The 13823-nt window shown below is 57.4% G+C and overlaps 1 protein-coding gene across 1 annotated transcript; it reads left to right on the top strand.

Annotated features, from left to right (window-relative positions):
* Nucleotides 1-6224: 6224 nt before the first annotated feature.
* On the top strand, nucleotides 6225-10352 carry CBX8 (chromobox 8). The gene is made up of 5 exons (XM_075904133.2): nucleotides 6225-6387; nucleotides 6800-6843; nucleotides 7035-7100; nucleotides 7201-7267; nucleotides 7482-10352. Exons 1-5 carry the CDS (start codon nucleotides 6319-6321, stop codon nucleotides 8313-8315), a joined length of 1080 nt encoding a protein of 359 aa, XP_075760248.1. The 5' UTR covers nucleotides 6225-6318; the 3' UTR covers nucleotides 8316-10352.
* The last annotated feature ends 3471 nt before the right edge of the window (nucleotides 10353-13823 follow it).

The following is a 13823-nucleotide window of genomic DNA, read 5'->3' as shown; positions in this document are numbered from 1 at the left end:
GGTTAAAGGCTGCGGAACAGCCTGTCAGTTCCGTGTGCCCCCCCCCCCCCCGCCGCGCCCGGCAGCCCCCACGGGGAGCCAGGCGCGCGCATTAGCTCCCGGCGCAATCCAGGCTCCAGCGCGGCCTTTATGGGGCAGGTTTGACACAGGGTCGGATGGGGGGCATATGCCCTCAGCGTCCCACTGCTTCACCCCCCACCCATCCCTAGGGCGAAGGCGCGACAAGCCCAGCCTGCTTTGGCTGTTTGCCTGCGGAGTTTGTACAGGGGCCCTGGGATCGGTAGAACCAGGCGCCCGGTCACTGCGTTTAACGCAGAGTCCAGGGAATCCAAACTGTCCGGAGGTGCGTGGTTTCTTGCGGCGCTGGGAACAGAAAGAGCCCCGGGTCTATTGGGGGCTTCGCGCTGTTTGACAGCGAGACGTGCCTGTGTCCTGGGCAATTCGCCCCAACGAGTTCTTAAGCTTCAGAGGGGTAGCCAGTTCGTCTGGAACTGGAAAAACCTAAACCCCAGCAAATAGTCCTGCAGCACCTTAGAGACCGACAAAACATGTGGATGGGACCATGAGCTTTCCTGGGTGCAACCCACTTCCTCAGATGAAAGGCGCATTAAAAGTCCAGTTCCAAAATAAATCCGGGATGGGGGGACGGGAGGAGGGGAAAGTTTTTAAGGAGTGTTTCGGAGCAGCCTAGCAGATTCCACACCTGCGCTAAGGGAGGGGCTTCATTTCAAGGGGATACAAACCTTTCCTGGGGCACCTCGGCCTTTGCCCCTTGAAACGGGGGAGGGGGGAGCCTCCGCAGCAGGTGGCCAAGGCGAGGGGGGGGGGCGGGCGCAGAGCGCGCGGCTGGAGTGGACAGAGGAAACTTATGCAAAGTCTTTGGGGCAAATTAAACGTGGGCCCGTCTAGGCTGGCAAGCGGCAGGCGCTCAGCTCCTCTAGACCCTACAAACGCCAGCGTGGATTTGGGGCATAGGGTGGGGGGAGGAGGTGAAAGGTAAAAATCACTTGGAAACGGGGCGGGGGGGGGGGACAGCGCGTGCGCTGTCGGCGGCAAACACTAAGAACCTGCAGCCAGGGCGCCTGCCTTCTGCGCCTGGTGCAGAGAGGTGCCTCCGCCTGGGAGGTATACATTCGCCCAGGGAGCAGGAGTAGGAGGCGCGACTTTTTGGAGGTTTTAAAGGCTCCCTCCTCAAGGACATTAGGAAAAACTTCCTAACTGCCAGGACGTGAAACACTGGAATAAATTACCAGGGGGGTTGTGGAAGCTCCATCCCTGGGATATTTCAGAGCAGGTTGGACAGACACCTGCCAGGGATGGTTTAGGCGATGCTTGGTTCTGCCATCAGGGCAGAGGACTGGACTGGACGCCCTCTCAGATCCTTTCCAGTTGTATGATTCTAAATAACATTGGATTGAAAAACACCAGCACCCAACCACCCCGCCAAACGGTGCCCCCCCCCCCCCCCCCCAGCTGGTGGCCCTTGTAGAAGACGAGGGAGAGTTCCTCCCTCCAGAAAAACTCCTCCTCTCTCTGGGGAGAAAACAGCCTCCCCGGCTAGCTGCGGTGTTTTCTTTCTCGCTGCCTGTAGCTGACGACAGAGCCCGTGAAGGTTCGCAGAGGGGTTGGACCCGCGGAGAGGTACTGTCAGAACCAGAGCTGCAGCGCTTCTGGCGAACACGTTTTGGGGAAGCGCTATTAAACCGTGCGCTCCTGGCTTGCAACGAATCTTCTGCTCATCTGCTGGCGTGGGCTTTGCCCACGAAAGCTCATGATCCCGGTCTCTAAGGAGCCCCGGGACTACTCGTTTGCAGGCATGAGGAGCAGCGCTCCGGTGGGGGCAGATGTTCCCAATTGGCCCCAGGAGCCGTGTCTTAGATTTTACATCCGTCTGGAGACAGGCGTTCCTAATGTATGTGCGGACCCTTTCCCCCTCGTCCCCCAGATCTTCCGAGCGGCGCCCCCGCCCTCGCCCCGCGTTCCCTAGGTGCGCCCTGGTCCCGAGCAGAGTCTGGCCCAGCCCGCGGGGCAATGTGGCGTTGGCAACAATTTAAGCCCATCCTAGGGGGGGGCCTCCCTGAAAATCCCTCTCCGCCAGGGCAAGAAGGGCGGAGGCTGCGCTGCCCCGCTCCCGACGAACACGCCTCCTTAGCACAGCGCGGCAACGGGGAACGGCGACGCGCCACTGGAGTTTTCACACACCCACCCGTGACGCCCGGGAGCTCCCCGGGGACTGAGGGGAGCAGGAGGCTCCCACGTGGTGCTGAGACGCGGCCTTGTCCTCCCCTGAGCAGCCGCGTGGGGCTGCTGGCAGCCTCTCCCTCAGGTCCCGGCTCCATGCGCCCCCCAGCCGAGCCTCCCGGTGCCAGCTCAAATTCGGATCCGCCCAGCTATCAGCCGCTGGCCTCCCCCGGCCTTGCCTGGCCCATGTCGCCCCCCCAACCCGCCTCCTCGCCGGGCGCCTTCTCCTCTGACTGGAGCACGTGTGTGTGGGGCGGCAGGTCGCTGGACCCGACCCTCCATCCGCACTTCGTGGGGAGAGGCAGCCAAGGGCCCTGTTCCCCGGGAGCAGGCAGGGCGCCCCCCATGGGCCCGGCGAGTCTGTTCCCCAGGCTGTGCTCGCCCGCTGCCACCCCCTTGCCCCGCCTCACGCACACGCACCAGTCGCAGCCGGGTCCGCCTGCAGCGGCTCCACCAAGTCCCCCCTCGGGCAACTCCCAGACGGGGCCAGCCGCTCTGCCATAGGTCCCGCGGGGGCAGCGGGCCGGGCAAAGCCCCTAGTCTGGAAACAGCGCCGCGCCCCCGGGGCTAGTGCCGCTCGCGCCCGCTGCAGCGTGGCTGTTTCCGCGGGAGGATGGAGTCAAGCCGGGGCACCCCGAGACAATGCGGGTACCTCCTCCCCCCCCCCTCCGCCGTCCCACGTGCGCGCGGCCGGGGTCATCCCTTCTCCCCATCACATAGGCAGCCACAAGTGACTTGTGACCCAATAGCACAACAGCCCAGCCGCCGCCTATTGGTCAATGCACCTGAAAGGGCGTCAGATGATTTTATTTATGCTCCAAACCGAGAGGAAGCCCCCTCCTCGCCCCCCAGCTTAGGAAACAGGTGTTCCGCAGCCCGTATTTCATTAAATAAACACACACCCTGAGAGCCAATTTATCGCGTTGGTAACCGCCCTAAATGGAACTGCTGGCATTTTTCGTCATAAAATTGCAGCCCCAGACCGTTTATTTCCACTTTCGCCCCCCACTCTCCGAGACAGTCAAATTGCAGCCATATGGGAGCCTAGGTAATAAGAAGCAGTTACCTTATTTACTGAAGAGGAGACGCACCCGAATCCTCCCGGGAACTTTTCTCGCTCTGGGGGGTTCGCCGGGAGTTTTCCGGAGAGCTTGAAACACGAAGTCGGACGGGTGTTTGGGCTCCAGGGGAGGGACAATACAACCGAAGACAGACCCCAGTGCACCCCAGTTGTGCCAGCACTGAGCTAGGAGAGGGGGAAGCCAGTCCCATCCGCAGTAACCGAGATGGGGCGTCGGGCGTGCCCCCGCATCTCTTCCCCCCACAGTGTACTTTGGGGTTCCCCTACTAAGGTGTTAGCCTGGGTAGCTGCTGGCTCCCACCTCAGGGTGTGCGTGTAGGAGCCTATAGAAGGGAGACATTGAAATCCGGCCACTGACGAACTTTTGGTGCTTTGTTGTTTCACTTATATGCCCCCCTCCAGGAACCAAGCCCACGTGTTTTCATAAGAGATCAGCCGCGATCGCACCTACGCGCTTCCCAATAACCAGCCTCTTGTTTCATTTGTTGCTACACATCCATGTGCCGCAGGCAGGGAGATAAAAGACGCTCACAAGTTTTGAACCAAACAAATATCGCAGCGGATCTATTTCTTCGGCTGCGATTGAGTGTTGATGCCACCGACACGAGACTCTGACTTTGCGAAAGAAAAATCCGTCTCCTAGCCCTCCCCCGACTCTGCAGCGGCCACATCTCTCTGGCTTTTAAAAAAACACCTAAAGCAAATATTCTTATGGAAGTGAGCGGCAGTAAAATCGCTGAGGGGTGAAATGCGGAGAAATACTATCTTAGGGCAACTAACCAAACTCTCCAACAGCCAGAGGTGATTTAGGGGGCGGAGGAAGGAGAGAGAGAGGAGGCAGCAGCTTTCAGTAAGAGAGCACGCTACAACTAATCGCCCAGCGAGAAACACTTGATTGCAGTCAGAAACGCAGTAATTACCTCGGCAGTGTTTACAGATAACCCTGCCATATCGGGACATACACAAAGTCATGGGTCGCTCCGAGAATCAGCGAAACCGCAGCCACATGCTCACGCCTCCTCTCAGACACCCCCCCTCCACCTCCAATCCCTTTCGCCCGCCTGCTGGAGCGCACTTGGGGGGAATGAAGCCCAGAGATTCTTGGAGCAAGGAAACTAGAAACTCCGATTATAGGCCGTCGAGGTCTACTTTATTTTCACTACCCAAACTGTTGGAAAGTATTTAAACCTAAGCAGAAACAGCTGTCCCCCTGGCGTCACTCTCCCAAACTATTTGTTACTGTGAATGACTTTGTAGGATTAGGAGCGTCGCTGGTTTGTTGGCTTCCAAACGAACGGCTTTCTTGGCAGAGACTCTAAGGAGGTGATTTGTGCGTAATCTTCACGTATTTCGTTAATAAGATACAGTATCTCTTTGTTCCCTGAACCCGCACGGGAGTTTCCTCTCTCTTTCCCCACCCTCTCTGCCCCCCACCTAGCACTGCCAGCGGTTTCGTGCCGCCTTGGCTAGTTCAGCACCCAACGAGCAGAGAGAGCAATGAAGAGCAGCGATAGGGAACGGGGTCACTTTGCACCGCTTTTGTTCCCACGAGGCAGTTTTCACACCGCTTCCTTTCCAGGACAGAGTCCGACTGGATTTGCTGGGGGAAGAGACGCTGTCTCCGGCAGAAAAGACGCTGCAGTCAGAGGCGCCGAGTTCTGCTCACTCTGTCGTGACAAAGCGACTAGTCTGCCTGGGCTTGTTGGTTTTGAATAAGTCTCCAGGCGAGCACACGTGCAATGCCACGGCCCCTGTCAGAGGTGGGCCAGCTAGTCTCCCAAAGGGAGCGATACCGCCCTACCTAGGATGGCACAGGCGCTGGGCAACACCGCCCGGGCCAGGGGCAGGCTCTTTTGCAGGGCTCCCCGGAATATGGACTAAACTTGGGCCGCTGTTTCCGGAGGGCAGGGACCCCGAGCGCCCAGCCCCTGCGCGCACGTTGCCTGCAATGCCTCGCGGCCGCAGCCGCCAGCAGAAAGACCCGAGGAGCCTCCGCAGCTGATTTCGCTCCTCAGCCCTTTGTGCTTTCAAATTTCCTTTCTCCGCATCGGCCTTGGCGAAACGTTGTCGGGAAACGCGGCCGAGCCCGCGTGAGCTGCCGGGGCTGGGGGCCGCCTCCCACCGCTGGGAAATTACGCGGCGAACGGGGCCCGGTGGGTTGAGACGCGCAGCTCAGCGCGCACCGGAGCAGAGAGCTCAGCCAGCCAGCGGGAGCTAAAATAAAGACGCAACGATGCGCAGAGTGGCCCCGGGTTGCACAGAGCCAGGGACACCCCGGGAGCGCAGCGGGCAGCGTCTGCTGGTGGGGTGGGACCGGATGAGTCCCTCTGCCTGGGGGGGGAGGGCAGGCTAGGGAATTGCCGGGGGGGGGGGGCGGGGTGCCTGGGGATGACAATTGGTGCACATGGCACAGAAGTTGCTTTGAGCGGTTTTTCTCCGGCCTGTTCGCTCCAGCTGGGCTGGGGGGGGGCGGGCTGGGTTGTGCTGGTGGGTGCTGGAGTAGGGGCCGGCGGTGGATACCTCGCACTGGGGGGGGGGCGGATGGGTTGCAGTGATTTAGAAAGATAGGGCTGGAGAGAGACTTTATGGGCTGGGGGGGAGGGACAGGTGTGCCCCGCCTCCAGCCAGACAGCGGGGCCCCGCCCCCCCCAACAGCGGGGCCCCGCCCCCCCTGGTCCCTTTCCAGCCTCCCTCCGCCCCGGTCTCTCGGCGGGCTCCTCCCCCTGTCTATTGAAAGGCGGGTCACGTAGCGGGGAGGGGGGAGGTGGCTGGGGGCGGAGGCAGCTGGGGGAGGGAGAAGGGGGGGGCGAGCCCTGGCCAATGCGGTGCAGGCGGAATATTCCACCGGCTCCGCCAGCAACAAGTGCGGGGGGAGGCGCGCGCGCGCGGGTGGGAAGGGGGGGGGAGTGCACGGGAAGGGCTGACGTCAGCGGGCGGAGTATTATGGTCTGGGCTGCGCTGGCTGCTGCTTTTCTGCTGCCAGCGGCCGAGTAAACATGGAGCTTTCCGCCGTCGGGGAGCGGGTGTTCGCGGCCGAGGCCCTGCTCAAGCGCCGCATCCGCAAAGTAGGTGCCCCCCCGGGCCCCGGGCCCCGCGCATGCAGCGCGGCAGGCCGCGATCGCCGCGCACAGCAGCCCTGCGCCCTCCCCCAGCTGCTCCGCTTGGCAGCCGCAGCTCTGCCCCTGCGCTCGCCTTGCATCGGGGGGTGTGCGTCCTGCATGCCCCGTTCCACCACCCCTGGCTGCTGCAGGCCTTTTGTGGCATGCAATTTTTTTTTTTTTTTTGGCCAGATGCATTTTGCTGCATCCCTGTTGGGCTGGCTGCAGGCATATTGTTTGTTCTGAGCATTTGGCCGTTTGCATCTATTTGACACATGCCGATTGGTGCAGGCTTATTTGGTAGCTACATGCATCTCTTTATTGCATGCATCTCTCTTGCTTCCCCCTGCCTATTTATTTTCTCTCTGTACATCTGCAGGGGCGCATGGAATACCTGGTGAAATGGAAGGGCTGGTCTCAGAAGTAAGTAGGTTACATACACAATTATGCAGCCTCGCAAATACTCAGAAGATGGTGGTTATGATTTATTTGATGCATGTGGCATTGTAACAGAAAGGAAAGCGAGATCCTCTTTTGAATTAATTGTATGTGTGTTTCCCCCACCCCCACTCAAAACTGACCCTGTTTCTCAATCTGTGTGCCTGTCCTGCTAGGTACAGCACCTGGGAACCTGAGGAAAATATTCTGGATGCTCGGCTGCTTGCAGCCTTTGAGGAAAGGTACAAGGCCTTTGCTAGTCCTATCCACCACACCTATAAAGCCATGGCTCTGTCTTGTAGCAATGCTGAATTGAAACTCTGTTTTTGTAAATACCTCTAGGGAACGAGAAATGGAGCTATACGGGCCCAAAAAGCGAGGCCCCAAACCCAAAACCTTCCTGCTCAAGGTAAGGAGGCAGGAGTCTAGCGTGTGCATTGCCATGGTTGCGTTGCTGCGTGGAGAGGGCTGCATGCTGCAGTGGGGCGCGACAGACCCAGCATGCTCAGAGCAGGATTCGGCTCCAGCACGGATGGGGAGGCCCCTGCTTATCTTGGAAGTTGTAATGACGGAGCCTAATGGCAGGATAATAAAAGTCACCAGTTGATTTATCTTCTTTGCAGGCCCAGGCCAAAGCCAAAGCCAAAACCTATGAATTCCGCAGTGACTCAGCCAGGGGAATCCGGGTGCCATATCCTGGTAGATCACCCCAAGAGCTGGGCTCCACGTCCCGGGCTAGGGAAGGCCTGAGAAACATAGCTCTGCCGGCCCAGGGCAGCCCCAGCACCTTGAGGGCTGAGAGCATCCGAGACCGGGTTGGGAGAATGGAAGATAAACCGGGGGAGATCCCTAAAAAGAGAGGCCCAAAGCCTAGGAAAGAGCATTACAAGGACTTGCCAGAGGCTCTGGATGTCTCCAAGAGGAAATTGTGTGAGCCAGGGGACAAGATTGGGGACTACCTCAAAGCCAGAAAAATAGAGGAGGCTGTGCCGGGGGTGGCAAAGTTTGGCTCAGGACACAGTGTGATCCAGCTAGCCAGGAGACAGGAACCGGACCTCTCTGGTGCGATGTCCAGCCCCAATAGAGCAGAGGCTGGCATGAAGCTGGGAGCCTCAGAGATGTACCCGCCCAGGGTCACCAAGCACAGGTCAGACTTTTTGGACCCCAAGGGGCAAGATGGATTGGACCCCGGCGGCCCTAAGATAATGCACAGCTCCACCAACCAGGGCTCTGTGGGAAGCTTGTACCGAGAAACGGTGGGGACTCAGTCTGGCAGGCCCTCCCTCATTGCCAGAATCCCTGTCTCCAGGATTCTGGGAGACCCAGAAGAGGAGTCCTGGAGCCCCTCTCTCAACAACCTGGAGAAAGTGGTGGTGACTGATGTGACATCTAACTTTTTGACCGTCACAATTAAAGAGAGCAGCACGGACCAAGGATTCTTTAAGGAAAAGCGATGAGTGTTTGCAGGATAAATCCAGAGAGGTAGATGCTTGGTTAGAGGTTGGTGTTTTTTTTTTTCCAGGACAGGACCTAGAAACTATCTTAATTCTTTCTGCTTGCATTCTGTTTTTCTAGTTTTACGTTTCATTGGAAAGATTATCTCTAGAGTTATATTTTCTATTAGATGTAAATATGTTATTTAAGAAAAATCCCTATATATATATATCTATATATATATATATATATATTTCAACTCTAAGTTGTTTTATTTAAAAATGGAGACTGAACGGTGACTGCTCAGTTGCTCTTAGGACAATAAAAACTGAGAACTAATGAGTTCACGTATCTGTTGCAGGAGCCAGTGTATATAATGAACAATGTTTGTAGTTAATTATGTTCTGGGTTAATTTTTTGTTGTTATGATTTTTTTTCATAAGATGCTCTGGATGATGAATGGGGAAGTTGTATCCCTTTCCGGGCAAAATGCCCTGATTTCTTGATTGTGATATAAGGTGTTGCTTGTACAATCAAGTGTGCTGTATCCGGAACTGTCTGTCTGGGCAGCTGAAACAAGCACTTGAATTTACAGTATTGTTGGGTTTGGTTTCCAATTAAAAAAAAAAAGTTGATATAAAATCAAAAAAGCCGAAGTCTATAAAAAGACTGACAGTTGTTCTAGTGAAGTATTAACTTGAATTACCTCTTCTTGCAAATGAAGAGGAGGTTTGTATGTTTAAGATTCCTAAAAGGAGTGATACTGAAATGCACTTTAATAGAATTGTCATAGCAGTTATGGGAGACAAAACTGAGCTGAGAAGCTGTTTTAATTTTGTCTGTTTGCTTGATTCTTCCCCCACCCACTTAAAAAAAATCTGTTTACATTCCTGAAATGCCAGAAAAGTTTGGGAGGATGCAGTGTCACTGCCCGTATTTAGATGCTCATGCTATTATAGAAAGTGTTACTTTGTTTCCCGGGGCCCTTTGGACTGGTGGGAGAGTCCAGATACAGTGTTCTCTAATATCCACATCTCCCCAACAAATCCCAGGGTCATTTAATTGGGGTTAGAGAAAATAAATATTTTCCCTGTTTGATGCCAGTTTCACAATGGTTGAGAGGAGATCTACTAATAGGTGCAAAGTAGGTGTTGCTGATGGAGGTTGCAGTTTGTATTTGTTTATGCCCTTCTCGGTGGAAGGTGCATGCCAACGTTTTAGTTTAGTTTGGCTCTGGGCTTACGGAGGTTTAACGAGGGAACAAAATGCAGCAGCTTCCATCCACTAGAGCAGCAAGACTGGAGGTCTTGTGTTATCTTGCGGAAAGAGTGTGGGGCTGCCGGAAGTGTTTCTCTCTCTGAATTCCAGCTTTCCCTAGTGGAAGGAGAGGCGGTTGTTTTGGAGCCAGTGATGGGGGAAAGGGGACGATGTCGTGGTTGTTTTTAAAGGTGTAACAGGTGTTCTTCTCTCCTAACATATGTTGGTTTAAGCACCTTTGTTGGTTCAAAAGCACAAAACTGTCCAGCAGCCTCTGCCAGAGAAGCTGGCCTTTTCCTTTTGCAGCTCTGATTGGCCCAGTGAAGCTCGGACGTGCTTCTTCGTGTGGGGACTGCACATAAGATGAAAGCACACCGGGCCTGGTGGGAGAGGAAGGAGCTGGAGTTCAAGGAACAGCTTTGGCTACTCTTAGGCCCATTCTGAATAATTTTATCTCCTACCTCTTTAGACCCTTTTCCCTTCCATCTTTGGGACTTTTGTCCTTATCCAATCAAAGAAACAAGGGATCCGTGTTTTAGGCTGTGCAGGGGAGCTGCTTGTGTGTTTTTTAACATCACATTTTGTAAAGCCAAGTTTTTAAGTGTAGTGTGTACAAAGGACTGAAGCAAGGAATGTAACACTATTGATGTGATTTTTCAGGTGAAACCTACACGGGTCAGGTCTGTTCCCATGTGTCTGAATCTACCCCATCTATCTCTGCCCTACTTAACTGCAGGCTGGAAAATACCTCCCCTTGTGAAACAGATCACAGTGCAGCTCCTGCCTCATTGGAAAGAGTCCGGTGTGATTTTAATTTGGCATTCTTCACTCCAGACCTAGAGAGCTCTGGGTGTGTGGAGATGCACACATCTGGAAAACAAGGCACCCGTGGAGGGGAGTGTCTGTACATATCTACATATATATTGGATGTGTGTGCGTGCGTGCGTGTTCTTTAATTCTATGACTTGTAAAAAAAACAAAAACAAATCTGGCTAAATCTCAGTCTCAGAAGTGAAGCTTCGATTCGTGTCTTCTGCCAACCGTGAATGTCTACAGAATACCTGCTTTTTATGTGAGTTTAAATATATACTTTGTAAATAGAAAAGTGTCCTTCTTCTGTGCCCGCGGCTTTGTCTCCAGCTGCACAGCCTGGCTCCCGGGGCCCTAGGGCCAAGATGGCTTGGAGAGTGGGAGGCAAGGCCGGTCCTGGCTCCGACTGGGGGTGGGAAGGGCCGGGGACGCGCTTGCCCGTAAGGACGCGCTGTTGAGCAGCAAGGAGGCTGCCTCGCCTGGCGCCCTGTTTTGCCGGCAAAGCAACAAAGGTGGAGAGATGCCCCAACATCTCTGACTCTTGCACCAGCCGGCCTGAGCAGCGCCGGGGGGCTGCCTGGGAGACTGGCTCCCAGCAGCCACTGCCCTCCCCCACCCCCAGCGCCTGCTCCTGGCCTGCGCATCCAGACCCCAACCTCTGTCCTTTCAGCGCTGGCTGCCCACAGCAAGGGAACCGCTGAGTCCTCTCCACCTGGACAATCTGCAGCGAGCCGCTGCCAGGCAGGAATTGATGTAGGAATTTGATTCCCAGATTGCTAGGCAACTCCTGGGGCTCTCGAGAAAGAGGGGTGCGTGGGGGGGAGGGTGAATGGGTCCCTTACCCGGAGCCTATCTCACACCTCTCAACTCTCTGACAGCCCTAGAGCTGGGGGTGGGGGACACACAGTTTATCACTTTCCTACACTGGGGGAGAATCTGCCTTTGGTTGGTGAAGCACCGAGCCTCCCCCCCCCCCCCGAGCCCCAGGAGCAAGCAAAGGGTGGGGCTTTTCCAGCTCTCCCCCCCCTCCCCAAGCATCCTGCCTCCTTGGGTGCTGTGAGGGGAGGTGAGGTGGGGCGCAGCTACTGTGCCGTCTGGCCGAGGAGGCCAGCAAGTGACAGCTGGGAGCCGGCTGGAGTCCGCGCTGGAACAAAGCTACCACCCTGCCCCCCTGCACCAGCCTCTTTCCTCTGTAGCAGGGGTGGCCGGAGGGGGTGGGGGAACAGGGGCAGCTAGAAAGAAGCTGGTTTGCTGCCCCCGGCCAGTGTCTGCGCCCCTGTGCCCGGCCCGGCCCCGGAGAGCTGTTCAAAAGGGCAACTCTGGGAGGCCAAGGCAGGGGCGTTCGCTTGGCTGCACCGCGAGGTCACCGAGTCCACGTGGGCCGTGTGAGCCACCCAGCCGCCTGCCCAGTGCAGGCAGCCCCTGGCTCCGCTGGTTTGCACTGTCCCAGGCCGGGAGCAGTGTAAACAGGCCCGAGGTAGCTGGGGTTGCGGCTGGGGCTCCTCCTCCCCACACCGGGCACCGCCTGAGTGCTCCGACTCGGCCGGGGTGTGGCGGGGTTCACACGCCCCGCGCTCCGGTTTGACGGGAAGTGGAGCCTGCTGCGGGCGCGCCGGTTAATGACCGGTCTCAGGGTGTGGGAGCAGCAGGCAGGTAGGGAGCCAAAAGGAGCAGGGCTGCCAGCCCGCCATGCCACCACCCTCGAGGGACACACCCACGCGGCTGTGGCAGGGCCCGGGCTGGGCTTGCAGCCATTCAGCGCCCCGGGAAGGCTGCCCCGCCTCGGGCCCTGCAGGGGAGGTGCCAGCTGCCCAGCTGGGAGGTGCTCCTAGAGCTTTTGGGCCGGAGTCCAGTGAGAGTTCGTGGGCTCTGCCCAGCATCTGACGCGCCCCTCTCTGGGGCCTGTAAAACTGCTGGGACAAAGGGCCTGGGGGCCAGGCAAACCCATGGGGGGCTGGGGTGGGTGCTGGAACAATGTGGTGTGGGGAGGGAGGGGGCGCCGAGAGCTGAACTAAGCTGCAAACCCTGCAAAATGGAACCCACGTCGGGGGGGCTGCAGCCCTACTTCCAGCACCTCTGCTGTGCAGGTGCATTGGGGGGCTCCTCTGCGCCCCTCCCTGGCAGTACAGGCACAGGGCAGGGCCGGGAGGGCTGGCGCTGCACATTGGAAACTGACTGCGTGTGGGGATCTGCAGTCCAGCCTTTGCCAGGGCCCAGACACAGGCAGCTTGGGCCGCAGCCTCCCAATTTGCAGGGGGGCTGGGACTGGGGAATGCTCAAACCCGGGGTGTGTCGCGGGCTCCCCTCCCCCTCTCTTCTGGGGAGGGGGGTGTCTGGCTTTGAACGCCGCAGGCCTGGGCCCCGGAATGTGCAAGAAAACCGGCTCCCGGGGGGGTCCCCCCCCATGGGCCACCCTTTGTATTCAAATCCCCCTTCGCCGCCGCGCCTGAGGGAAGTGCACCGTGTCCCACGTGACCCCCCCCTTTTGCGGGGTGAAAGGCACCAGGCCCGGAACATTGGCATCCAGGCGGCACGACGCAGCATGGCCTCCGGAGGGCCCGGCTGACCCAGGCCCGCTCGCTTTCTGCTGCACAGCTGGGCGGGAGAAGCAAGGCTGGGCCCCAGGGTGGGGGGAGATGGGCAGGGCCCTAGGCGGGCTGCCCCGGCCCTGCTTCGCTCCCATGCAAGAGATTCCAAAGATTCCTGGCTGGAACCCTCCAGCCAGCTGAGCCGGGGCCCAGGGTCTTGCCTCCCTCTGGGGTTCGCACGCTGCAGGCCAGGACCCGGACATGGAGCAGTTGTCTCCTCCCGCCTTGCCCAGTCAAATCCTGGCTCTGGAACCCAGCGTCAAAGGAGCAGTGAGAGCCCTGTGTTACCAGCCCCCTTCCGCTGGGCCCCCCCCAGCTAAACTGCCTGGGAGCCCCAGGCCCCCCCATGGCTGTGAGCCAGGCTGGAGTCCCTGGGCCTGCCTGTCAGGGGCTAGGAATGGGCGACGGGAGGGATCGCTTAGGCTATGTCTACACTAGTGGGTTCTTGGCGCCAGAAATATGCAAATGAGGCTAAGCGTGGAATATCGCTGAGCCTCATTTGCATATCTAATGAGCCACCATTTTTGCAGAAGAGGCTCTTGCACCAGGAGCGTCTACACTGCCCCTTCTTGCGCAAGAAAAACCCTGTTGGGCAACGCCGTTATTCCTGAAAATAATCAGCGTAGCGGCATTGCACAAGAGGGGTTTTCTTGTGCACAAAGGGGCCGTGTAGACACTCCTGGCGCAAGAGCCTCTTCCGCAAAAATGGCGGCTCATTAGATATGCAAATGAGGCTCAGTGATATTCCACACTTAGCCTCATTTGCATATTTCTGGCGCAAGAACCCGCCGGTGTAGACATAGCCTTAGTGATTCTCTGTTGTGTTCCCTCCCTCCGGGCCACCTGGCATTGGCCACTGTGGGCAGACAGGAGGCT

Source organism: Pelodiscus sinensis, chromosome 20 (assembly GCF_052426305.1).
Source record: "Pelodiscus sinensis isolate ZL-2025 chromosome 20, ASM5242630v1, whole genome shotgun sequence".
NCBI classification, from domain to species: Eukaryota; Metazoa; Chordata; order Testudines; family Trionychidae; genus Pelodiscus; species Pelodiscus sinensis.
This window is presented reverse-complemented; position numbering and strand designations above follow the sequence as displayed.